This window comes from Pecten maximus, chromosome 5, assembly GCF_902652985.1.
Source record: "Pecten maximus chromosome 5, xPecMax1.1, whole genome shotgun sequence".
NCBI lineage: Eukaryota > Metazoa > Mollusca > Bivalvia > Pectinida > Pectinidae > Pecten > Pecten maximus.
The window spans coordinates 34,792,660-34,820,025 of record NC_047019.1 but is presented as its reverse complement, the minus strand read 5'-3'; the positions used below and the strand labels follow the sequence as shown (position 1 = coordinate 34,820,025).

General features: G+C 34.8%; 1 protein-coding gene across 1 annotated transcript; it reads right to left on the bottom strand.

Annotated features, from left to right (window-relative positions):
- Positions 1-823: 823 nt before the first annotated feature.
- LOC117327880 (aminopeptidase Ey-like) lies at positions 824-24,128 on the bottom strand. Its single transcript, XM_033885105.1, has 21 exons — positions 23,795-24,128; positions 15,227-15,741; positions 14,754-14,909; positions 14,023-14,140; positions 12,978-13,098; positions 12,540-12,694; positions 10,914-11,027; positions 10,565-10,699; positions 10,201-10,266; positions 9,901-9,966; positions 8,705-8,874; positions 7,099-7,196; positions 6,631-6,770; positions 6,094-6,149; positions 5,770-5,917; positions 5,391-5,464; positions 4,406-4,510; positions 4,024-4,188; positions 3,667-3,807; positions 2,653-2,734; positions 824-1,922 (listed from the first exon to the last, which is right to left on the bottom strand). The coding sequence occupies exons 2-21, from the start codon at positions 15,352-15,354 to the stop codon at positions 1,767-1,769; spliced, it is 2,394 nt and encodes a 797-aa protein (XP_033740996.1). The 5' UTR covers positions 15,355-15,741; positions 23,795-24,128; the 3' UTR covers positions 824-1,766.
- Positions 24,129-27,366: the final 3,238 nt, after the last annotated feature.

Here is a 27,366-nt window from a genome sequence, read left to right as displayed (position 1 = left end):
GGATAGCTAACAAGGGTAGATATCACTTAACACCAGGATACTAACAAGGGTAGATATCACTTAACACCAGGATAGCTAACAAGGGCAGATATCACTTAACACCAGGATAGGTAACAAGGGCAGATATCACTTAACACCAGGATAGCTAACAAGGGTAGATATCACTTAACACCAGGATACTAACAAGGGCAGATATCATTTAACACCAGGATACTAACAAGGGTAGATATCACTTAACACCAGGATAGCTAACAAGGGCAGATATCACTTAACACCAGGATGCTTACAAGGGTAGATATCACTTAACACCAGGGTGCTTACAAGGGCAGATATCACTTAACACCAGGATAGCTAACAAGGGCAGATATCACTTAACACCAGGATAGCTAACAAGGGCAGATATTATCGTCATGCAAACAAAACCGTAATTCTAACTTAAAATCGTTAAAATATGAACAAAAGATAGAAGTGCACGGAAACCTTGTACAAGTGGAATAGGACCAGGTGTTCCGGAAGACTAAGTGTGTTCTGTTTCGTCGACGACACCCGCCATACATATCTGGGTCAAATGCAGGATAAGCCGCATTCTCAAAATGAGAACTATAGGATGGTGACAATGAATATGTTGGGGCGTTAAAAAGTAACGCTGAACACAGAAATTAGTAGAAGAGATATAAAACATGACATCTGTCCATTAACTTTATAATATGTAATGGTGTTATTTCAGGTCCGTCTGTATACATCTACCGATGCATAATTAAGTTCTTCATCTCAATTAAACAGCTGGGAAAAAAATCAAATACGCAAACAGAGCAACTTTGTATTAGTTTTTGTTTAATAAACAATTCTGCATAATTGGCTGGAGAGTATAATTAATGTATGAAAAGATACGTATTGATGAAAAGCTATTGTCAATACTATCTCACGACATAGTTACAGATACAATTTCATAATAATAAATATTTTATTGTCATATCTATTTCTATAGAAATTCAAAAATTGAAGGCAATATAAGGTTAATAATCAGTATACAGTTTCTCTCTTTTATGAAGATATACACATATTTACATATAAAAGAATATTTCGATAAACACAATCAAAATATAATACGAATTAATATCCATTTGGCTAGTAAATAGTCAAGGGGGGTAAATTATACATAAATTACACTGTCTTTCTTTGAAGTTAATTGCAATATTCTGTGCGGTTGTGATCAGCCTAAAGAGATATTAATTTGAAGGCAACACCACAGAAACCTCGAAAATAATGATACTGACTGGTGGCAGGGCAGTTTATAACGACGTTAATTAGTGACGTTAATTAGTGAGAGGTTAAGCCAAACTTTACTATCCCGATAGAAATAAAAACAAAACACCTAGCACAGTATTACCGTGATAAAGATTGGGATATATCTAATCAATACATATTTATTCTATTTTTAGTTGTGGTATTATAAATATAGTATAAATCATATTTTACATAGTTATGATATTGTCCTAATTAGCATTGGTAGATTATGTACATATGGTTTTACAGTATGACTGTACAAGAAAAAAAGACACGGTATATTCTATAGAAAAAAACCCATCCTACTTGGAATAAATATCAGTGTATTGGGATGCAATTTTTATAATATAATGATATTCGCGCTGTTGATACGTTAAATGAAGATGTTACGTTGATGTCGTAAATATATTCAGCATCAAGACTTTGCAAACACCAAACGTTCGATATTCAAGTATAACCATCAAACAGTTAAACATGTTTCAGGCACTGTGCTCCGTGTTCGTCTTCAACCAATCTTCGACTAATTGGTAATTCTGTTTCTCCCATTCCATGTTGACCATGATCCTATCGATCGCCCTGTCGAATCCGATCATCTCCACCTCTTGGGGATGGATGTTGTCCTTCATATGGAGGATCTGTATGAAAAGAATGCAAGAATTCATGTCTATATTTGATTCCTTTTGTCTTTCAAATCGACAAAAACAACACCGACTACCGACATAATAAGGAAACCATAGTTCTAACCCAAAACTCGATAAAACAAGGACAATACACAAACAAAAGATATAGATTTACAATGAGATAAAAAGGTCAAGAAGAATACGACCAGATAGTAAGGGTATTCAAATCCGGGTAAAGTCATAATGAGAACTAGAGTGCTAACACCGGAACTACTAGGCGTGTCAACAAACACCGAACATTCTGACTTTTATATCGCACAAGGAAATATCGACCATAAAACTGGACTAAATTTATACAATGTATGACATAACAAATGATATAAAAATATCCTTGCTATATTTTGTATTCAAACATTCATTATGTACTCATATTCCAAATTGTATTAAGACCTGTATCCGAACAGATCGTTTTGTTTTTTTCAGTATCGGTATCACTTTCAACCGATTTCAGTGCGAAATTCTTATTGCTTTGATAAAACACGTATTTTCATTTACTCTAAGAGTTGTTTCATATTATGTTACAAAGTAAAGAATGACAATTATACTGAGCACATGTGACATAAATGAGTAAATATTACACAATTAAATCATATAAAGTTGTAGTTTTTGCTTCAAATGCAATTAAGTTATGGTATAGATAGATATATTTGTTTCTTTATAACCGGATTTCTATGACAGTACATACCTGACTGAGTTCGAAGTCTGTATACATGCCTTGTGACACTTGTATGATAATGGAATTCAGGTGACTCCCGTTAACGTCATCACTATAGGCACGAAACATTACTATATTAATATTCATGTTAGTCATGCTTTTATCTATATCACATGGTAAATAAAACGGATAACGTCAGCTGCACTTGATCGGTAATTAGATAATTCTACTATATACGAGGGCTGATTGTTAAGTTGTGAACCTCATATTGAAGGATTGAATTTTGCCGGACATTTGTATTATTTTTCAGCATAACCCCCTTCAGTATCTTTACACTTTTACCAGCGGTGTGGGCCTCAATGTCACTTTTATAGAACTCCTTTTCTTGGCTGTTCAGAAAGTCATCCACTGCATGTTAGGTTTAGGGTTGGGGTTAGGGTGCCTGAAATAGCTGTTTTCATGTTTTCAGTTTTGGAAATAGATGAAAGTCTGATGGAGCGAGATCAGGTGAAAGAGGCGGATGCTCAATCAATTTAAAGTCACAATCATGAAGGGCAGCCATGGCAATGACAGACTCTTTCATCCTAACCCTAACCGATTTTGTCCATTTCGAAAAAAAAAAAAAAAAAAAAATAGATAAATAAATAAAATACGTACCTATATAGTCAGAGAATAGAACTTAAAAAGAACATCCTTCAATACGAGACACACAACATACCTCCTCGTACTTTAAGCACATACAATTTGACTCGTCGTCGAATACACATTTAAAAATATCAGAAAGTTGTTCAATATTCTTTTGTTCTTTCCACTTTAATACTTTCATGGTTTACAACTGCGCTTTTGAATATCATCAATCGTGGTAGCAGTGATTTAAGAAAACTACTGTCGATGAAGAGATATGCTTTTTCAATGCATACTTACTCATAATGTAGTCTAGGAAAACTAGTGTCGGTGAAGAGAGAAGAGTGGACAACGTATACGTACTCATAATGTAATCTAGGAAAACTACCGTCGATGAAGATAATATGAATGGATACTTACTCCAGAACCATTTGTCTCCAGTTCATCATCAGGAACTTCCAGCCCATATAGAACGTTACTGGGTTACGTATAACCGACAGAATGGCATCTCGGACATCTTGTTTTCTGATCCTATCTGGCAGAAGCGCGTATTCCAAATACCTGAATATATATTTCAGAAAGTTGTTGATACAAACACACAGACGCTCTAAATCAACGTTGGCCTCATGGAAAGATACATGGTCTTAAGTTCCGGTATCAATTTTATGTATATCTTACTCATTTTACAAACCAGATATTTTTCCCTGATATTTTCTTTATTATTTAATAACAAACAAACTATGTGATTGGTCCCTTGAATATGTCTATCAATAATACCTGTTGATGATCCATGGTCGGGAAGAGCAGCCCATGGCATTTAAAGCCATGGATGACTCTGACACAGGGCCGTCGAGGTATCGACTGTACAGGTATTCCCACTCAACCTCGCCTCCTTCTCTGACTGCTGTACACATCACTGTTCCTTTGATGTCTGGAGGGATTCTATTGTTCCAAATGTCATTATTCATAAAAAGATACTGGTAAAATGAAATTACAAGATTAATAAATAATGTTATTATGTTTTTTCCAGTATTATATTATTTTAACATATTCTACTCTCACCATTTAACTTTATAGTCAGCACAACAAATGAGACGATCTAGAATAATATGCGACAATTAACACTGATAAAGATTCTTATTTGTACTGAAGTTCTTACAGTGCTCCCGTAGTTCTCCACGCATAGAACATGTCCACTGAAAGCTGTATACACTCGGCCAAGTGGTGCTTGCACGCGAGACTGAATATGAGGCCACTGAGTGACCTGCAAAACAAAAAACAAAAACAAAACAACAAACTGATCGTGATAATATAACGTCTGTTTTTGTTGTTTTACATACAGATTTTGATATTTCTTTTCACCCGTTTCAAATGTTTGGTAGCCTTCTATGATTACATTAGATTAATATCACCACTGATGCGTCATAGAACGACGAAGTTGCTGTATGATGCTTTTGGTTCTATCTAACTCCGAATTTGTTTTGAAAGGTTTTTATATCTTATGTGCCTTTTGTACAATTATTTCAGCTGGTAAACCCTGCTGCTGGATAGATTAGTCTCCAAGGGTTATCGTAACCTGTTTGTCATGTTTTAATTCATTTACATAGTGGCATGTTCAGGATATACACATATACTTAATGTTCTTTGAAATGCAATCTTAAAGATTAAGAATTTCACAAAAATTGTAGTCTTTTGTACCTCTCCATCCAGATTTTGACATTCCCTTTCACCACGGACTTGATACTGTATTTAACTCTTTCATGTCTTTTTTAGAATCCACAGAGCAAGCGTGATTTAGCAAATAGTGTTATATTCCTATACCACGTATTGCTCTTGCTTTTGGATACAATTCCTACCATTTATATTTACATTTTGATAAAGTGTATCATCCTTTTATTTTCGTTACTTTGTAAAGTCTTGGGACCGGCGTGGTGTTGTCACAATGGGATCGGTGATGGCAGAATAGTTGTCATGTGATCAAAAGTGTATCATACTCTCATAACAAACATAGAAAAATATATACATAAGCAAAACAAATGTAAACACCGAAGCTTATTCTTTTGTATATTTTTTTGCATATATTATTTCTAATGTGTTACATGACTTATAAAACAAATCCAACACAGTTGACAAAGGTTGCCTACCTTTGTTGGACCGGACGGTCATCGTTAAGCGAGACGTTGAGAGACCGACCTTCTATTTGTTGAATTACGAAACGCTTTGGTAAAAAAAAAGTGACATCATTAGTAATTATTCAAGAATAATTAAACAATGTTATTATATGATCCCGTTATATTCTTTACAAATACCAGATAAACAAACGTGTAACCCAATGAAATACATGTAGTTCAATACAACGATAGCAAGAACTAACAACACAATTGTATGTATTTAAAATGTCAAACTATGATGTTTATCAATTCATTGTTCATAAAATATGTAGCATATCATAATATCTGTTTTTCGATATATATAGAAAAAGTCGTTAAAGTCGTACAATTCTTTTTATACTTAATTGCTTACCTCGAAATTCCCATAGGCTGCCCTCCCAGTCAACATTAGATCGATATACTCAAGTTCACGCACTGCAATACTCCAGGGTATGTATTCAGTTTCATTACGGAGATAGACAAGCGTATCCCAGGCAATCCCCATAGAGTTCAAACCTGCCCTGTAACAATGCAGATCGCGAATGCATGATCATAGAAATCATAGAAAGCATATAGCTATAATACTTAATAGTATAAAATTATCATTTATTTCATAACATTAACGAAACAAGGTGGATAACTATTTATGACCTTCATGAAAGCGTTTCAGAAATATAAATATAAAGCTTGTACTTACTTAGCTAGAGCCCACGCATCACTGATTAACGCGCCTCTATTGACCACGTGGATTTTCTGCCAAATATATAGAACATCATTTGTAAATTGTTCATTTGGTATGTTGGAGGACCCTTATTGTCCCATTTGGTATGTTGGAGGACCCTTATTGTCCCATTTGGTATGTTGGAGGACCCTTATTGTACTATTGTCCAGTTGTTATATTGGAGAACCATTATTCTTCCTTTTGGTATATTGCAGGACCCCTTTTCTTCCGTTTGGTATATTGGAGGACTTTTATTTTTCTATTAGGTATATTAGAGGATCTCACTTGGTATTTTGAAAGATCCACATTTTTCCATTTCGAATAACGCACGTTGATGACATATCAGATTCTGATTAATTAAGGTGATTTATTAAGGAAACATTATTAATATTATACCAATTTCAAGTGGGAGTCTATAGCGATAAAACTATATAACCAAATACTTACATGTAGATGTTACTAACGAAAAGATACAAATATTGTACAATAGTTGTAATTTTAAATCATAATTACGTGGTGGTCATCTTTGAGTTGTTGGACCAACGCCCTCCAGTTCTTTTCGTCATAGTTTACCCGATAGTACCCATACTGTCGTATGTTGCCAATAACCCAGCCCTGCTCGGGTGTGATGGTGCCATCAGGTATATGCGTTTCTATAAAGAGACACCAATGTCAGATTGCAAAGACTGCTTTATTGGAGCTGTGACAAAGATAACCAGACTTATGGGCGAGAAGTATATAAATAACAGACACGATATACATCAGTTCAATATTAAGGTCAGTGTCTGCTGTATTTTATATGTAATCAATGGGAGTAAATAAACAATAAATAATTGAAATTAATTTGACCTGTCTGCAAAAGCAATATTTAACAGATTACACTAAAACATCTATATAAAATATTTTATATTTGCTTGCTGAAAGTAATTAGACATATTTTGGTACATGATTACTACATCTATTGCATTATCTGTTGGTTACCGGAGACGCCGGCCCTGATCCACACGATATCACTTGTGGTTTTGTTAAAGTCCAACTCTTGGTGTGTAGTGTAAGTGAACGGTATCTCCCAACTGTACCTGCAACGATTATGTATAAAATGAATCACACCAAAGCGGTTTTCTTCTTGTAACATGCATAATTATTTACCTTGGTGTCTAGTTAATTACCTGTAAACCTTGATATATTGTTATTTACCTACAAACCTTGGTGTCCTGTTACTTATCTTTAAATCTTGATGTCCTCTTACTCATCTAAGAAATCTATAACAACCGATGTTCTGTTACCTATCTATAACCCTTGATGTCTTATTACGTATCTATAACCCTTGATGTCTTATTACGTATCTATAACCCTTGATGTCTTGTTACCTATCTATAACCCTTGATGTCTTATTAGGTATCTATAACCCTTGATGTCTTATTACGTATCTATAACCCTTGATGTCTTATTACGTATCTATAACCCTTGATGTCTTATTACGTATCTATAACCCTTGATGTCTTGTTACCTATCTATAACCCTTGCTGTCTTATTACCTATCTATAACCCTTGATGTCTTGTTACCTATCTATAACCCTTGATGTCTTGTTACCTATCTATAACCCTTGATGTCTTGTTACCTATCTATAACCCTTGATGTCTTGTTACCTATCTATAACCCTACTCTTACTGTCTTGTTACCTATCTATAAGCCTTGATGTCGTGTTACCCATCTATATAAAACCCTTGATGGCTTGATACATATCTTTAAACCTTGATGTCTTGTTACATATCCATAGTTCCTGATGTCTTGTTACATATGTACAAACCTTGATGTCTTGTTACTTATGTTCAAAACATGATGCCTTGTTACGTATGTACAAACCTTGATGTCTTGTTACGGAAGTACAAACCTTGATGCCTTGTTACGGAAGTACAAACCTTGATGCCTGGTTACGTATGTACAAACCTTGATGTCTTGTTACGTATGTACAAACCTTGATGTCTTGTTACGTATCTACAAACCTTAATGTCTGGTTAAGTATCTACAAACCTTGATGTCTTGTTTAGTATCTACAAACTTTGATGTCTTGTTAAGTATCTATAAACCTTGATGTCTAGTTAAGTATCTACAAACTTTGATGTCTTGTTAAGTATCTACAAACTTTGATGTCTGGTTACGTATCTACAAACCTTGATGTCTATTTAGTTATCTTCAAACCTTGATGTCTGGTTAAGTATCTACAAACCCTGATGTCTGGGTAAGTATCTACAAACCTTGATATATTATTATTTATCTATAGCCCTCTCTTACTGGATCTCTCATTTATCATTAAACCATGATAGTCTCTTATCATCTACCATTAATGTATGACAAAATCAATTTATAAATACTTTTTATTTATCTAGGAATTCTCCAGTGTCTAAAATCTTCATGAAATGGATGACATACCCATATTGATTGTCATATTAGTTATTATTCTAATTAGAGTGCGTTTTTGCCTCAAATATCGTGACAGCTTAATTAGTGAATCACCGAATGTACTCCCCTGTAAGTTCCAATGCGACATTTCTGGATAATTTTCGAGAGCTAACAGAAACATACCCTTCTGAATTTGTTGTGTTGTTCACTCCGAGGAGAAAACGTTGTTGTGTGAGCATTAACTGGTTGTCAGAAAGCCTCGTTACGTTTACTACAGGGAAATTCTTTTGTTCGATCCACGTGTCCATCACCGTCTTGATATCAAAACCGTCCCTACCGTCCGCCTCTGCCTGCTGTTAACAGTTAATAATACAAAAGGTCCAACCATCATTACAACAGATACCACGCTATAAGATGAAACATTTTATACAGTTAATATCCAGTTTACATATACGTTTAAATCACGGTTAAATATTTCCTATAAAGATTGCACAAAAATAGTCTACAAGACAACTCCTTTTGAAACAATTTGAGAGTAACATACAGTAGAGTCAAAATGAATTAAGACTGCACAAGTGTTGATGATAGGAGGCGACCAAGAAATGACGAAATCCTGAGGGGGACTTAATAAAATAATCATAATTTTCAATATCTGATTTCAAAAGAACGAGGGCCAATTGATAAGTTGTGAGCGTAATATTGAAGGATTTGAATTTTGCCGGACATATTGTATTATTTTTCAACATAACCCCCTTCAGTATCTAAACACTTCTGCTAGCGATGTTTAAGGGCCTCAATGCCACTTTCATAGAACTCCTTTTCTTAGCTGTTCAGAAAGTCATCCACTGTATGTAAGGGTTAGGGTCACCCTTACCTTAACCGATTATGTTCATTTTGCAAAAACCGTTTGCCTTGTTTACTTTAGAGTGCTACCTTGTCGATATAAACTAACCAAATGAGACCAGTCCTTAGGTACACGGCCCTATATAGTCAGATATTAGTAGAACTTAAAAAGAACATCTTTGAGTACCTCCTTCAATACAAGGATCACAACCTATCAATCAACCTTCGTAAATGTGTCTACTCTAAGTCAATATTTAGATTCGAAAATGTGACAAGCAGGTTAAAACACCACTAGTAGTGTAATATGATAGACCACGGTATATCAATGTAATACAAAAAATGTACAATGTCAAAATATCTTGACAAAAAAGTGTTTAGCTAGCATGAAATCTATGTAGACATGGTTGATTATGAATTTGAACTTGACCCATGACCAATTAATTGCATGGCGATTAACAATTTACTTAAATGCATGAAATTACAGAAGCTGGTATAATGAATTTCCGTGACTAGGGAACACAGTACCCATTTACTACCTTTTGCAATGCCCGCCATAAATCATCGTGTGCGACATTCCCATACATCTGCTCCTTTAAGTAACCCTGAAAAATAATTGATGAATATTACAACTGGCACAAGCAAGTAATTTTACTACTGTCATTAAATACAACAATATATTTTACGAAATCCGGTGTGGACCATTTTCGTAGAGGAAAATAATATTTTTTTCGCGTTATTACGCGAAACTTTCGCGTATTTTCTTCTACGAAAATGGTCCCAACGACTTTCGTAATATTTCGATTTATTGCGATGTATCATTATCATTACTTCTTTACCTCTAAGCCACGGCGGAACGTTTCTTCTCCCAAGAAAAACCACATCATCCTGATCACAGAGGCGCCCTGAAAAACATGTATATTCTTTAAAAATGTTGTCACAGTGTATTATGACTCGCATATTTTACGACATTGCCATGAAATTCAACATCCAATGAGATAATATATAGGTATTCATATATTATAATTCTTATTATAATTCAATAGGTGATTTATTTGACTCCAAAATATTTTCTTCACTCTTAGTTATCAATTCTTATTATATAGATTACATATATTGGCAGTGCTGGCAACACCGCTTTAATTGTGTTATATAATTATATTGTATTAGAAGTCTGGAGTATGTTGATATTCAGAAGCCTACCTTTGAGTACGTAATGATGTCAAATAAGTCCTCTATCTGTCTGGGTGTGTAGGCCATGCGATATATTGGTACCGTAGACTCAAGGCTGTCTGCCTCCATCACCCTCTGAACCTCGTAGGTCGTAATCAGATCCATCTGTAAAACAACACCTAACGTCATTATTCAAATCTGAGATATGTTTAACGTGCAATCTCATACCACCGCCTTTATAAGATTATGTTAATATGAAGACTGATTTGAATACTTTAATATCCGATAAAGTGTACTTAGTAATACTTTTCCTTTCAGGTAATGATATTTACCTTAAGCAATGGACATAAGCCTGATTGTCTTGTTTTGAATTACTTACCATTTTCCACTCAGGGAGGACCATATCCATCCCAAGATAGGATAGAAATGTTGCAAATCCTTCATTTAACCAAATATCGTCCCACCAGACCGGGGATACTATATTCCCAAACCACTGAAATATGATACAAATATCTAAGCCATGATACATCGTCAACATTGTAGACTCTTTGTACACCATTGATGGGCGATAAAAAAAACAACGTACTAGATTTATTTCAAACATTGGAACAAGGTTCTTAACGCCCTAACATTTAGAACAGGAAGATGTTGGATTGTTCGACGACATTAAACTGGTATAGACATTCCTTTCACATATGTTTATCTTTCAGCTTTCAAAAATGTCTGTTCCCATTGTTTGGCGAAGAATGCAAATGGCTTGGCGACAGTTCACTATTCGGCGATGAGACAAAACTTTCAGTCAACCGTCAGATTTTTCAACACTCGTTTTGAAATGATTCCGCCTCTTGCGATGCCGTTGAACGGCGTACAGAAGATAGGGAGTGAATAATGGATTGTTAAATTGTGTAAAATGTTGGGAAAACGTTTGAGATTTTTCACTGGCCAGGTATGTTTTGTTGTAACCTGTAGGTTTCTGATGGTTTTATCGGCCTTTTAAGAATCTGATATGGGTTGATTAACCTTAGAACTCTTGTCATAGTGAAAAAAGTGATGAAAAAGTCTCAAACGTTACATTTAAATAATTGACGCATCGGGGTTTTCCGCATAAACAAATAGGCCCCACTAGAAACAAAGATGGCAACCTTTCCTCGCGGCCATTAAACAAATAGGCCCCACTAGAAACAAAGATGGCAACCTTTCCTCGCGGCCATTTTTGTAATGTCTCACCGGAAACTATTTTCTAGATGAAGATTACCGCGAAATGTTTTGAAATTCGGATTTGGATCATAAAATGAATGGACTGATCTGTTTATGTGTGGCTACATGATTGTATATACGTCTGTATGGGCAGTTGCATGTCGAAAAATGATCGATTTTTCAATGTATGTTTTCTATCCACATCACGTATTGAATAGTTGAAATCATTCGACAAAGTGCCGGCCCGGTGATCCCCCCATTTTTCACTTTGGCAAGAGTTCTAATGTTAGTCGGCCCGTATCAGAATAAAAGACCGATACGACATTAGAAACCTTCGGATTAGATTTGTTGGTGCCATGTTTGTGTAGCTGTTAACAGGATAAAAATTTACAGGGACGTATCAAATTTTGTTTCTGAATCAACAATAGGCTGTCGCCCAAAGACGGATTAAATATATGAATATATATATAAAAGAAACCTATTCACGAAGATAATATTGCAAGATGAAATGTTCATAAAAATATCAGCAAACTCTATGATATATACACGTAGTATCAAATCCTTTTTGCTGGTACTTTTGTTTTTTAGCTTTAATCTTAGTGTAAGTTTGTGTGATTTTAGAACAAATAATTGTGCTATCAGCTATCAAATGTATCACATTCATATCATATCCCATTTATTGAGCTACACAACTTAAATTGTTACTATACATTTCTTATGTTGTCCTGATGACGACTTATATATATTCATTTTCATTATTCACTAGTTTTGTCTAATTAACACATAATACGATTGACGACGTATTCACCATATGGGCAAGTTCGTGAGCGATGATTTCGGCGATCAACTCCAGATTCCTTGTGGTGGACATGCCCTCCTCGTACAGTAAGTAGAATTCTCGATATGTCACCAAACCCCAATTCTCCATGGCCCCATAGTAGAAATCGGGCAGGGCTATGTTGTCTTATGAAACAGTGTAGTATATGATGTAATATACAAATAGTACTGGGAAGGATTATGTCAAAGGATTGTGCAAAAGACCTATAGATGTATATCAGAAGTCGATTAATAAATATGACATAGCACCATACAAATGTTTCGTCCTTTTTGTACTCGTCAGTGGTGCTATGAGGCAAATGCCGGGGAAGGGGAGTTCTTTGAAATACTTTAGGGAAATTATATTGTATATATTTGTATATTTAATACAAAAGTAATCAATCAATATTAAGACTTTTTGTATACCTACCCAGCTTCGGAAGAGAGAATGATATGTTGAAGTACCCCTCAAAAGCATCGAGCATTTCAATTCCTTTCTCTAAAGCAAATGTAGTTTGATTGATGTATTCTGGTCGTGAGAACACTCCGAACTGGAATTGTAATACCAAACAAGTTTTATTTAGATAACTGGTCCTTTTCTTTGAAAAGCTCGGATTGAATATTTCCATCCGCCCTTCTCTATACATGTATCTGTTAATTTCGCCGAGACATTCATTTGGATGGATTTTCCACAGCTACACAAATGTTAAAGATTATCCAAAACCAATAATGTAAAGTGGAAGTTATGTGTTCAGGACATAGGGAGGAAGGGAGAAGAATAGGATGAACACATGGAACAGAGTCATTAAGGATTGTATATACTGTTTGGGTTATCTAAGCATCATTATGATTGGATATGGATTGTAAACAATTGTCGGTATTTTGCGTAAAGAACAATTATTGTGCCAAAACACAATTTCTATTCAGATCTAAAACTAATATCAAACAAACTTTTCTAGTCCCGGTCAAAATTCAAAGGTTGTTTTCCATTACTATAATAGTTTTCATATCTGGTTCAAGGAAGGGTAGATCGACGGTGATTTTTAGTAAATAACAGCCAAACACGTTCAGATGATATACATATCCCTTAGTTATACACCATTATCAAAGTAATAGTGATTGATACAGAAATAAATGTATTTGTACATGTAACTGTATAAGCGTGTATGGTGTGAGAGTTGTTTCTCTCATAAATTACTTTCCCTTATCCTTAGTTATTTTGAGCTATTTTTCATTTTAAGTATGTCTATAATATTTTCACACTGTTTATTTCACCTTGGCCGTTCATGGAGATAATTTATACACGCTTTGCCTGTTATTGTATCCAAATGACTGATAACAGCTTTGTCAATAAAAATGTATAAAATGAAATGAAACGGCATTTTCAACATATTTCATTGTATATACCTTGATCCAGTTCGTATTCATTTTGCCTATAAATGTTAACTGAATCAGTCTGAAGTTTAAAAACATACCTCAACGTTGTTGGACGTTGTATTGGTGACGTTCAGAAAGTCGCAAAATGTGAAGGCCACCAAATACGTGGGCATGATGACAGATATATTGTATACATCGGCGAGGTATCCGTCCCCTCTGAAAAAGGAAACATGTTATATGTACTTTTGTTGTCACTGCCTCAATACAAAGAATTCGTAAAACGAAGGAATTGAGTAGATTTATAACGGATTAGTAAAAAGATCAGACATGGAATATGCCTACTATCTACCTCCCCCTCCCCTCCCCTCCCCTCCCACTCCCACTCCCTCCCCCTCCCCTCCCACTCCAATAATCACGTGCCTTATTGTTGTAATGTTGATTATACACTATCATTTTTGTACACCACGTGTCTCTAATGTTTTAATATTATAATCATATTACCATACTATTGCTGTATATCCAGGGTCTCAGTTCACCAGTTTGTCAGCTTCTATATTTTTCCAGTATTTCCAACAAATATATAAACGCGATGCTCTGAATGATTTCTCACCAATATGGAGAAAACACTTGTTTGTGGAAGACGTTTTGGAAGCTGATTTTGGTAACAGTCTATGAAAATGATTACTAAACAATTAAAGGAAGATCTCCATACTCATATATTATTCCATTAGTGTATCGCTTTGGGTCGTCAGAAGAATAAGTAAACACTATCTTCAAAGGTTGTGAAGTTATGACAGAAGAAATCAAAGAAAAATCGATTCTAGCTTACAGGGTGTCCGTTCTGAGGAGAGGCATGTTCGACAATGTAGATATTTGGGGTTGTCTTTGTAGGGTAATGCTGAATGTCGCTTTTAACGCCGGCTCGTCGAAACATGGAAAGGCATTCCTCGCGAAGGTGTGCTGGAACTGTGTCACAGCCAGGTATCTGGTGAATATAAAATGCAAGCATCAAAGTAATTTCTATCTTGTGTATTTAAACACTTACTTATTTATGATATAAGTACCTTTAAGTTCTTATATTTTAGGTGCGAATACGTCATACATGTATTTATGTCGACTAAATATGAGAAAGATCCGTGATGCCATTATTCATAGAATGTCAATCACATCAATTAACAAATAAGACACGTTTGCCGATGGTTAAAACATATTGTATACAAACACAACGATTAGCGCTTAGAGACTATAAAAGTGTATTCATCTAAAATGTAGTGAAAAAAACCAATCGCACACTATACTTACATAGTGTCATTTGCTGTTTCGCTTTGGTAGGAACTGAGGTACATTCCAATAAGGCTATCAGTCAAGTTGTCAGTAAAATATAAAGTCAGTGAGTATTGTTCTCCAGCCGTCAGTTCCGTGTCGAGCATAATGATAAGAAACTCACGTGCATAATCTCTCGCTGTACTAATTACATTTGGAACCCCACCACCCGGGTTGGTCAGCCGACGAACTGTGGAGGGTCTTAGTTAAAGTCTGAGTACCAATGTGTACGGTGATGTTCCTTGTTGCGTTGTAGCAGTCCAGAAATATTATGACGGTTCCGCTGAAAGTGAATGTTTCTGGAATGCCGTTATAGAGCTCTGGCCTCAAGGTGACGTCATAATGGTATGGTTTAACGTCAGTAGGAAGACGTACGTCAGTTATAGTCGGAGGTTCTGTTGGCTGGGTAGGGTCAGTTGTATCTGTTACGTCGGTAACGCTAGCTGTAGTTGACATTGGTGTTGACATTGTTGTCGTATTCGGACAAAGACCACCTGGTAAAAATATCAACCATATAAAAGGTAAAAAATCTATTGTTTACTTTAAATCTACTCAGTGACTTTGTTTTCCACCAATTAATCATTTTATTTGTGTTGATTTTTTAATTGATAATGAAAGCAGAACACCTGACTAACATATGATATTTAATTGTTTCCTGTCGAATTATATAAACGTATAAAGAGTGTAAAATTGTGTAAAGCTTTCCTTTCGAAAATTTAAAGTTTAGGAATCATTGATGATACCAGGGCTGTATCGGTTATCATAATCATTGGTTTTATAGTGTGTACTGTATCAAATTAAGGTTCGATCAGGGGTGTTTAACGGTCACTGAAGTAAAAAAAAAACAAAAAAACATACTACTAAAACACATAATACCAAGTGTAACTGTCTACACGTTCATGTGGAAACTTGTACTTAAACGCGAATTATCAAAACAGGTAAGGACGTAATACTTTAAAATCATTCTACCAGATTTACAATCAACACAATAAAAATTACAATAAATACATTAACGCAATAGCTACAATATGAGGCTGTAAAACCAGGCGACTTAAATATGTTTAGTTGATAATTGAAGTGGATATAAAACACTTTGTTTCCTTCCCAGCATATTATTGAAATATCAAGAAAAAACAATGAATCTCAATCGGAGGCAAGTACAATAGAAATAATTTGAGAAATTGTGTCGGTACAGATGTGTTCTGTATATTATATATAATTTGAGTAATTATATCGGTACGTATTTGTTCTTTATATTATATATAATCTGAGTAAATGTGTCGGTACAGATGAGTTCTATATATTATATATAATTTGAGAAATTGTATCGATACAGATGGAAATATTATTCCGAAGAATCTATGGTCTGCCTTGCTATGCAGTTTTACATGGGTATTGACGTTGTTTTCACTAGTTTTGACATATATCTACCTGGCAAATCAAACAGAAGACCATACACGATAAACAAAGCACCTGCCAAATCAAACAAAACACACGGCAAAACAAGCAAAACACCTGGAAAAACAAACAAAACACATGGCAAAACAAACAAAGCACCTGGCAAAACAAACAAAACGCCTGGCAAAACAAATGAAACACCTGTCAAAACAAAAAAAACACCTGGCAAAACAAACAAACACCTGGCAAAACAAACAAAACACCTGGCAAAACAAATAAAACACCTGACAAAACAAACAAAACACCTGGCAAAACAAAAAAAACACCTGGCAAAACAAACAAACACCTGACAAAACAAATAAAACACCTGGCAAAACAAACAAAACGCCTGGCAAAACAAATGAAACACCTGTCAAAACAAAAAAAACACCTTGCAAAACAAATGAAACACCTGGCAAAACAAACAAAACACCTGGCAAAACAATCAAAACACGAATCAAATGAAAACAAAACACCTAGTGAAGCAAAACAAAACACCTGTCAAAACAAAACAAAACACCTGACAAAACAACAAAACACCTGGCAAAACAAACAAAACACCAGTCAAAGTAAAAAAAAACACCTGGCAAAACAAACAAAACACCAGTCAAAGCAAAACAAAACACCTGGCAAAACAATCAAAACGCTTGTCAAAACAAAACAAAACACCTGACAAAACAAACAAAACACCTGACAAAACAAACAAAACACCTGTCAAAACAAACAAAACACCTGACAAAACAAACAAAACACCTGTCAAAACAAACAAAACACCAGTCAAAGCAAAACAAAACACCTGGCAAAACAATCAAAACGCTTGTCAAAACAAAACAAAACACCTGACAAAACAAACAAAACACCTGACAAAACAAACAAAACACCTGTCAAAACAAACAAAACACCTGGCAAAACAAACAAAACACCTGACAAAACAAACAAAACACCTGGCAAAACAAACAAAACACCAGTCAAAGTAAAAAAAAACACCTGGCAAAACAAACAAAACACCAGTCAAAGCAAAACAAAACACCTGGCAAAACAATCAAAACGCTTGTCAAAACAAAACAAAACACCTGACAAAACAAACAAAACACCTGACAAAACAAACAAAACACCTGTCAAAACAAACAAAACACCTGACAAAACAAACAAAACACCTGTCAAAACAAACAAAACACCTGTCAAAACAAACAAAACACCTGACAAAACAAACAAAACACCTGACAAAACAAACAAAACACCTGTCAAAACAAACAAAACACCTGACAAAACAAACAAAACACCTGACAAAACAAACAAAACACCTGACAAAACAAACAAAACACCTGTCAAAACAAACAAAACACCTGGCGAAACAAATAAAACCCCCTGAAAAACAAACAAAACACCTGACAAAACAAACAAAACACCTGACAAAACAAACAAAACACCTGACAAAACAAACAAAACACCTGACAAAACAAACAAAACACCTGACAAAACAAACAAAACACCTGTCAAAACAAACAAAACACCTGACAAAACAAACAAAACACCTGACAAAACAAACAAAACACCTGACAAAACAAACAAAACACCTGTCAAAACAAACAAAACACCTGACAAAACAAACAAAACACCTGACAAAACAAACAAAACACCTGACAAAACAAACAAAACACCTGTCAAAACAAACAAAACACCTGGCGAAACAAATAAAACCCCCTGAAAAACAAACAAAACACATGGCCAAACAAAACACCTGGCAAAACAAAACATCTGGCAAAACAAACGGAACACCTGGCAAAACAAATAAAACCCCTGGCAAAACAAAACACCTGGCAAAACAAACAAAACAGCTGGCAAAACAAACAAAACACCTGTCAAAACAAATGAAACACCTGTCAAAAAAAAAAAAAAAACACCTGGCAAAACAAACAAACACCTGGCAAAACAAACAAAACACCTGCCAAAACAAACAAAACACCTGGCAAAACAAACAAAACACCTGCCAAAACAAACCAAACACACCACACGGCAAAACAAAGAGAAGACATCCTGGAGAAACCAGATTGAACACGTCAGTACTGTCGGTTGTGTTGTTCACCAATAAAGTAAATTTAAAAATTGAAATGCAATTGCATTTTTATTAGTATTGCCAGATTTAGGGTCTATTATTGAGAGCGAGTATGCCGAACAAAACAATACACAATAGAAGGGCTGGTTTCACATGGATACATGATATAGGACGACGGGTCGCAGTTTATAGGCTGACTATCTGTAAGTACTGGGTACTTGTTAACAATTTTATTTACTCAACAGTAATCAACATTCACAAGGGTGCCATATTGGATTCAGTCTGCCTGGTTCCCATGAACGTGTTATTAAGTTGAGCAAATATTATAAAATAATGTTCCTAAGACCACACAAGTTGGACCAGACAATATTCCGGATTGACTTGGACTTGCAATGATAAACTAAATAATCTAAAACAAACGTAAGAAGAAAAGGTACATTGATATATCAATAGACAATGGAAATAATGCCGATAAAAAAAAGAAAGAAAAAAAAAGAAAGAAAAAGAAGAAAGGAACATTAAGTGAACCACGTGTAAGCTGATACGGACATAAATGGTCACTACAAGAATGAGAGCTTTTCCCCATATTTAACCATACCCTATCTATATCCTATATTTGACACTGTTTTTCTATTTCCTATATTTGACAGTACTTAGCTTTTGTTTCCTATGTTTGACAGCACCTTTTGTTTCCTATATTTGGCAATACCTTTTGTTTCCTATATTTGGCAGTACCTTTTGTTTCCTATATTTGGCAGTATCTTTTGTTTCCTATATTTGGCAATACCTTTTGTTTCCTATATTTGACAGTACATTTTGTTTCCTATATTTGACAGTATATTTCGTTTACTATTGTACATTTGACAGTGGCTTCTGTTTACTATATTTGTCAGTACCTTTCTGTTTCCTATGTTTGACAGTACCTTTCTATTTCCTATATTTAACAGTACTTAGCTTTTGTTTCCTATATTTGACAGCACCTTTTATTTCCTATATTTGACAGTACCTTTCTGTTTCCTATATTTGACAGTACCTTTCTATTTCCTATATTTGACAGTACCTTTCTATTTCCTTTATTTGACAGTACCTTTCTATTTCCTATATTTGACAGTACCTTTCTATTTCCTATATTTGACAGTACCTTTCTATTTCCTTTATTTGACAGTACCTTTCTATTTCCTATATTTGACAGTACCTTTTGTTTCCTTTATTTGACAGTACCTTTTGTTCCCTATATTTGACAGTACCTTTCTATTTCCTTTATTTGACAGTACCTTTTGTTTCCTATATTTGACAGTACCTTTTGTTTCCTATATTTGACAGTACCTTTTGTTTCCTATATTTGACAGTACCTTTTGTTTCCTATATTTGACAGTACTTTTTGTTTCCTTTATTTGACAGTATATTTCGTTTACTATATTTGACAGTACTTTTTGTTTCCTTTATTTGACAGTATATTTCGTTTACTATTGTACATTTGACAGTGGCTTCTGTTCCCTATATTTGACAGCACCTTTTGTTTCCTATATTTGAGAGCACCTTTTGTTTCCTATATTTGAGAGTACCTTCTGTTTACTACATTCGACCTGCCCTGCAGGTAGGGCATTAGAATTGTACCTGCTGCCCCCATTGCATGATCGTAAGAGGCGACTAAATTTGGGATCATATCTTTTCTCTTCTTTCTTAACGGCTTTCTTCTTCCTAATGTCTCCCTTGACAATGACTCACTTTTGGCCGTTCGCCCCTGTGAGGAAGGCTTTGTGTTCTGTTCCCTAGCCGAGACATACCAGAGTCTTTAAAAATGGTAGTTGCTACTCCTGCTTAGCGCTCAGCATATTTGGAGTAGGACGACTGGTTCGCCCGTTGTCAGTATTATGTGACCGGGTGGGGTGTGCTGCTGTGTGTCCTCGGCAGTATGCTCTAGTGAGGTAGCACTATAAATCGGCAAAAGTTCCGGCCTATCACAAGGAGACTTAACATGAACATACCGCAGCCTCCCTAAACACACATACGCACTCAACACACGCATGCACGTCGCACGCACGGGGGGCCGTCCTTAAATGACCTTAGCTGTTAATAGGACGTTAAACAAAATAAACCAAACCAAACCAAACTACATTTGACAGTATATTTCGTTTACTATTGTACATTTAACAGTAGCTTCTGTTTACTACATTTGACAGTATATTTCGTTTACTATTGTACATTTAACAGTAGCTTCTGTTTACTACATTTGACAGTATATTTCGTTTACTATTGTACATTTAACAGTAGCTTCTGTTTACTATATTTGACAGTAAATTTCGTTTACTATTGTACATTTAACAGTAGCTTCTGTTTACTACATTTGACAGTAAATTTCGTTTACTATTGTACATTTAACAGTAGCTTCTGTTTACTATATTTAACAGTACCTTTTGTTTACTATATTTGACAGTACCTTTTGTTTACTATATTTGACAGTACCTTTCTATTTCCTATATTTCACAGTACCTTTTGTTTCCTATATTTGACAGTACCTTTTGTTTCCTATATTTGACAGTACTTTCTGTTTACTATATTTGACAGCACCTTTTGTTTCCTATATTTGACAGCTCCTTTTGTTTCCTATATTTGACAGTACTTTCTGTTAACTACATTTGACAGTAAATTTCGTTTACTATTGTACATTTGACAGTGGCTTCTGTTTACTATATTTGACAGTATCTTTCTATTTCCTATATTTGACAGCACCTTTTGTTTCCTATATTTGACAGCACCTTTTGTTTCCTATATTTGACAGTACCTTTTGTTTCCTATATTTGACAGTACCTTTTGTTTCCTATATTTGACAGCACCTTTTGTTTCCTATATTTGACAGCACCTTTTGTTTCCTATGTTTGACAGTACCTTCTGTTTACTACATTTGACAGTAAATTTCGTTTACTATTGTACATTTGACAGTAGCTTCTGTTTACTATATTTCACAGTACCTTTTGTTTCCTATATTTGACAGTACTTTCTGTTTACTATATTTGACAGCACCTTTTGTTTCCTATATTTGACAGCTCCTTTTGTTTCCTATATTTGACAGTACTTTCTGTTAACTACATTTGACAGTAAATTTCGTTTACTATTGTACATTTGACAGTGGCTTCTGTTTACTATATTTGACAGTATCTTTCTATTTCCTATATTTGACAGCACCTTTTGTTTCCTATATTTGACAGTACCTTTTGTTTCCTATATTTGACAGCACCTTTTGTTTCCTATATTTGACAGCACCTTTTGTTTCCTATGTTTGACAGTACCTTCTGTTTACTACATTTGACAGTAAATTTCGTTTACTATTGTACATTTGACAGTAGCTTCTGTTTACTATATTTCACAGTACCTTTTGTTTCCTATATTTGACAGTACTTTCTGTTTACTATATTTGACAGCACCTTTTGTTTCCTATATTTGACAGCTCCTTTTGTTTCCTATATTTGACAGTACTTTCTGTTAACTACATTTGACAGTAAATTTCGTTTACTATTGTACATTTGACAGTGGCTTCTGTTTACTATATTTGACAGTATCTTTCTATTTCCTATATTTGACAGCACCTTTTGTTTCGTATATTTGACAGTACCTTTTGTTTCCTATATTTGACAGTACCTTTTGTTTCCTATATTTGACAGTACCTTTTGTTTCCTATATTTGACAGCACCTTTTGTTTCCTATATTTGACAGCACCTTTTGTTTCCTATATTTGACAGTACCTTTTGTTTCCTATATTTGACAGCACCTTTTGTTTCCTATGTTTGACAGTACCTTCTGTTTACTACATTTGACAGTAAATTTCGTTTACTATTGTACATTTGACAGTAGCCTCTGTTTACTATATTTTAACAGTACCTTTTGTTTCCGTTCGTTTTGTTGTTTCTCCGCTCTGTTTAGTGCTGCAGTGACACTTATTACTGTGTTGATATTACTATGATTGTATCAGTAAATGCTTTATAGTTGAGATATTGTTTATATTAATTGATGTAATATATTTTGCTTCAGAGGATATGGCTGATATCATTATTTTTCATTTTGTAAGTTGTGTAAGCATCATTCATGTTTAAATCATACTATGCAACTGTAGATCATTACGACAGTTATTATACAGTGTAAATCACATCTTTCATAGATGATTTTATTTTCATGACTTTCGTGTTTTACATGTGGCGTTAAATTGTGATGCAGCTAATTACAAGTTTTGTATTGGTTGTTTGTGTGTGATTTATAATCGTGATAACCTGCTAAATTCAACAAAATGTCAGATAAGTGACTTCATTGTGTAATGTCAGTGTGAATGAACGTGTGTAAGTGTCCGATATATATTTCTTACATCTACGGACTTTACTTCACTCCTTCACCATTTGGGTGTGATTGAAAGGATACTATTTTGTCGAAAATTCAGAGGGATTGCATTGGAGTAAATTTGACTCATTTGTAGTAAATAAAAAAAGTCAGAAAAAATAAAAATTACATCATACTTCCAGAAAATGGAAAATAAGTTGTTGTAAGATATTATATTAATATTTTTTTTACCTTCAAGGATTAACATTCAGCATAGTGTAAAAATGCATACACATGTACATAATTGTAATGAAGAAGTGAATTGAGCTTTCTGAGAGCAAGGCCAACACAATTAATGTTTGTGGTAGGAAATATAACATATTAACATATAATATATTTTGATGTCATCATCAATTTTTCATTTTTGTTTTTTGAAGATATCTTTCCTGATATCACTGCCAATAGTATAGTTAATGTTCAGATCAAGAGTGTCCGATCGGCCCAGAACATATACCAACTAACAGCAAAATGATATCGAGATTCACAAGTTCTTTGATAGTGATGAATACATATCCTAAATACATTCGTGTTATCATTTCTCACGACAGTTATGAACTAATAAACAATTACTTCAATTAACGACCATCATAATTCTTGTCAAAGCAAATTTTCGCGCGAATTCAAATTATTATAGTTGATAAAAAATGAAAAGTTGAGAGTAAATGAAGTAAGGCTGTATTACATACATAGTTCCTGATTGCCCTCGAGTGCCAATGCCTTACAAACATGTGGTATGTAACCCGGTGGATGGGTGGTGGTTTGATCGTCCGGTCCACACAGACAGGAACATGTCACACTCTTGTTGTTACCGGCAAAGTTCACAATTATTCCGATCCCGACCGCTATAGCCAGGGAGAGGAGGGTTAGAATGAAACCAGTCGTTACGGACACCTGACAGACAGAACCGTTTGTCCTAGGTCCGGGACGTTTCCCCTCCCCAGGATAATCATCCATGCTGGAAAATTCAAATCTTTCGGTAGATTTAAACATTGCAAACCATGAGCATGATGACTCGGCAACTTTAACTCGACTACACTTCGCTTTGTGACTGCAATAAAGCTATGACACCCCAATACTGAAGGATAGTTATATTGCCTGGCAGTTTTATAGCTGTAAAATTTAAAAATAAAAAGTAATAAAATAAACTGTAGTACCGAGCATTTTAGATTCAGTCCTTCAATGGGGAGAAACTGGTTTTCATCTGTCTGTCATGTGAATATTGCAACGCTGAGATAAGAAACCTTAACACAAAGAGGTACTCACCACTGGGAAAAACGAAACATAGACACACAAAACTGAGTTTAGCAACCTTCACATCCCAAAGAGGTACTAACCACTGGGTTATAGAAACATAGACACACAAAACTAAATTTAGTAACCTTCACACCATCAAGAGGTACTAACCATTGAGTTATAGAAACATAGACTCACAAAGTGATAGTTGAGTTATGAAAAACAAAGTATACGAATCTTTGTACCATGTGGTTAATGTTCAGATCAGATAATGGACTCTGTACTGCATACATATTACGAATGAAACATGTTTGAGTCAATGATAAAATATTCAATAATACAAACGGTATACTACCGTGGAGATTTATGTCTGTAAAAAAATCCCGGCACCTAACTGACTTTCGCGTAGACAAATGACTTATACTTAAGCATTGAACTGTTACCAAATTGTAGTATACAGTTGATATGAATACAATTTGGGTGACAGATATCGGCTGTATACTACCATTTGGTAACAGTTTAATGCTTATATTTACATTCATAAAGATTTTTTTATTTACTTTAGGTTTTGACGCGTCTAAATTTGCCGCTATCCCTATCACTGGCGTCCTCGAGTTCAAATACCGGAACAACCAAAATTTCCAGAAGGAATAATATAGTCCCTTGTGTCGTTATTAATAGCTAACACATACAATTGTTTTGCACAAATTTGGCTTTGTTTCATATTTCATATACGTTTGTCGATATCGTCAAATTATTCACAATTGCATTATTTCTAATTGTTTAAAATCAAAGCCGATTTTCGGCGCAATGAAATACGGTTAACATTTAGAAGTGATAGGGCGTTGAACGGGTATTGCCCAGGACAGACTCGATTCCTCGGAAACACTGAAGTTTCTATCGACTGGATTTACATTATTTTCAGAAGAATATCATCTCTTAAATTCTAAATGAAAGTCGTCTGACAGTAGGTGAAAAACAGATTCCAGTCTAACTGGTCACATCAGTGTCGCTAACTTAGCAGGCGATTTTCAACTTCACAGGGGACAAAACTAAAATCCAGTATACATACATTACCGGAACCCATGACGATACTCCGTTTTTTTTTGGTTTTTTTTTAAGTTTTTTTAAAAAAATAAATAGTAACTTTTAATGTTGTCGTGTCTTGCATTTTTGAAAATTCGGAAACGAGCTCCTGTGAGTGTGACGACATTGACAATTTGATAACTCCAAGATCAAGAACGACGGTTATAGTTATTTTGTGTTGACTACATTTTTTTAACTTACTTAAATTATTACTCTCATAACTCTCATATTTATTGTTGTGGCTTATGTAAATAAATTCTAGCATTCGAAAGCTTTCTTGGCCGAAAGTAACTGGCGGCCATTGTTTTGATCTGCAACACCTCGGGCTGTATCATTGTAGTATACAGTCTCATGAATACATTTTGGTTTACTAACGACATATAGGCAAATGCAACACAGAATGTAAATATAGCATAATATACTATGAAGTGTACGAGGCGTACGAGAACGTGATTAAGTCTTTTCGACTACACTGTAATTTTGTTTTATGTGACAGTTCCTTTAAAGATAAGCCATCTATAGGATTAAATCAGCGTGGCAGATAAACTAGGTCATCATTACATACTCATCGCTATTATAAACTTCCTTCTGTTTGTTTTTGTTAATGCATGTATTATGATTTCTTTTTGGCAACAAATACACGCGTTTAGATTTTATCATGAAACATTCCAAAATCTAACAAACAATGTTGATGTTAATGAAGTCTGTCTGACTGCACTGCTCGAGTAATCAGCTATCTAGATAAGTCGTTAAGAGTCCACTAATGTTAATGAAGCCTTTCTGATCACAGGGATCTCAGAATGTGTTACACTCTTCATGAATTTGGACCTTCCCTAATGTGCTCAGCAAATTTTCAGATGCTTTAGGGGCTAGATTAAAACTAGGAAAAATATAACGAAAAGTAAGTACTGTATGACAAAAAATCAACCCCGCATACGTTTTTCGATAAAAACATTTTTATGTTTGGTATAGAAAAATATACTTATACAGGGCGACCACCAAGGCAAGCTTGTAAGACTTTTACAAGCAAAATTAATAATAACAAAGGCAATTAATGTTGAATTGAAAATGGCCGTTTATTATATTAAACGACTGTTGTTAAAGAATGTAACACATATATCATAGGTAACAATTATTTCCTTAAAAGTCCGAATCGCTCACCTGCAATGCAGTGATCTTTTCATATATGGATCCTGCAGTTATTTGAAAGCATGCCACAGGACCAATACAATGTCTCTCAACACTTTGGCTATTCACCAGAGGTCATTTAAAGATTTAAGCATACTTGATCGACGTGACCTTGAATGAACTTGGTAGCCCTTTCACCCCAGCATGCTACAGACCCAATATCAACTCTATGGGACTCTTGGTTATTGAGAAGAAGTCGTTTAAAGATTTTTAGCCTTTTTGACTCCTGTGACCTTGAATGAAGGTCAAGGTCATTCATTTGAACAAACTTGAGAGCCCCTCACACCAGCATGCTACAGGCCAAATATAAGGTTTCTGGGACTCTTGATTATTGAGAAGAGGTCGTTTAATTTTTTTTAGCCTTTTTGACTCCTGTGACCTTGAATGAAGATCAAGGTCATTAATTTGAACAAACTTGGTAGCTCTTTACCCCAGCATGCTACAGGCCCAATATCAACTCCCTGGAACTCTTGGTTATTGAGAAGAGATTGTTTAAAGATTTTAGCCTTTTTGACTCCTGTGACCTTGAATGAAAGTCAAGGTCATTAATTTAAACAAACTTGAGAGCCCTCTACCCAAGCATGCTACAGACCCAATATCAACTCCCTGGGACTCTTGGTTATTGAGAAGAGGTCGTTTAAAGATTTTAGCCTTTTTGACTCCTGTGACCTTGAATGAAAGTCAAGGTCATTCATTTAAACAAACTTGGTAGCCCTCTACCCCAGCATGCTACAGACCCAATATCAACTCC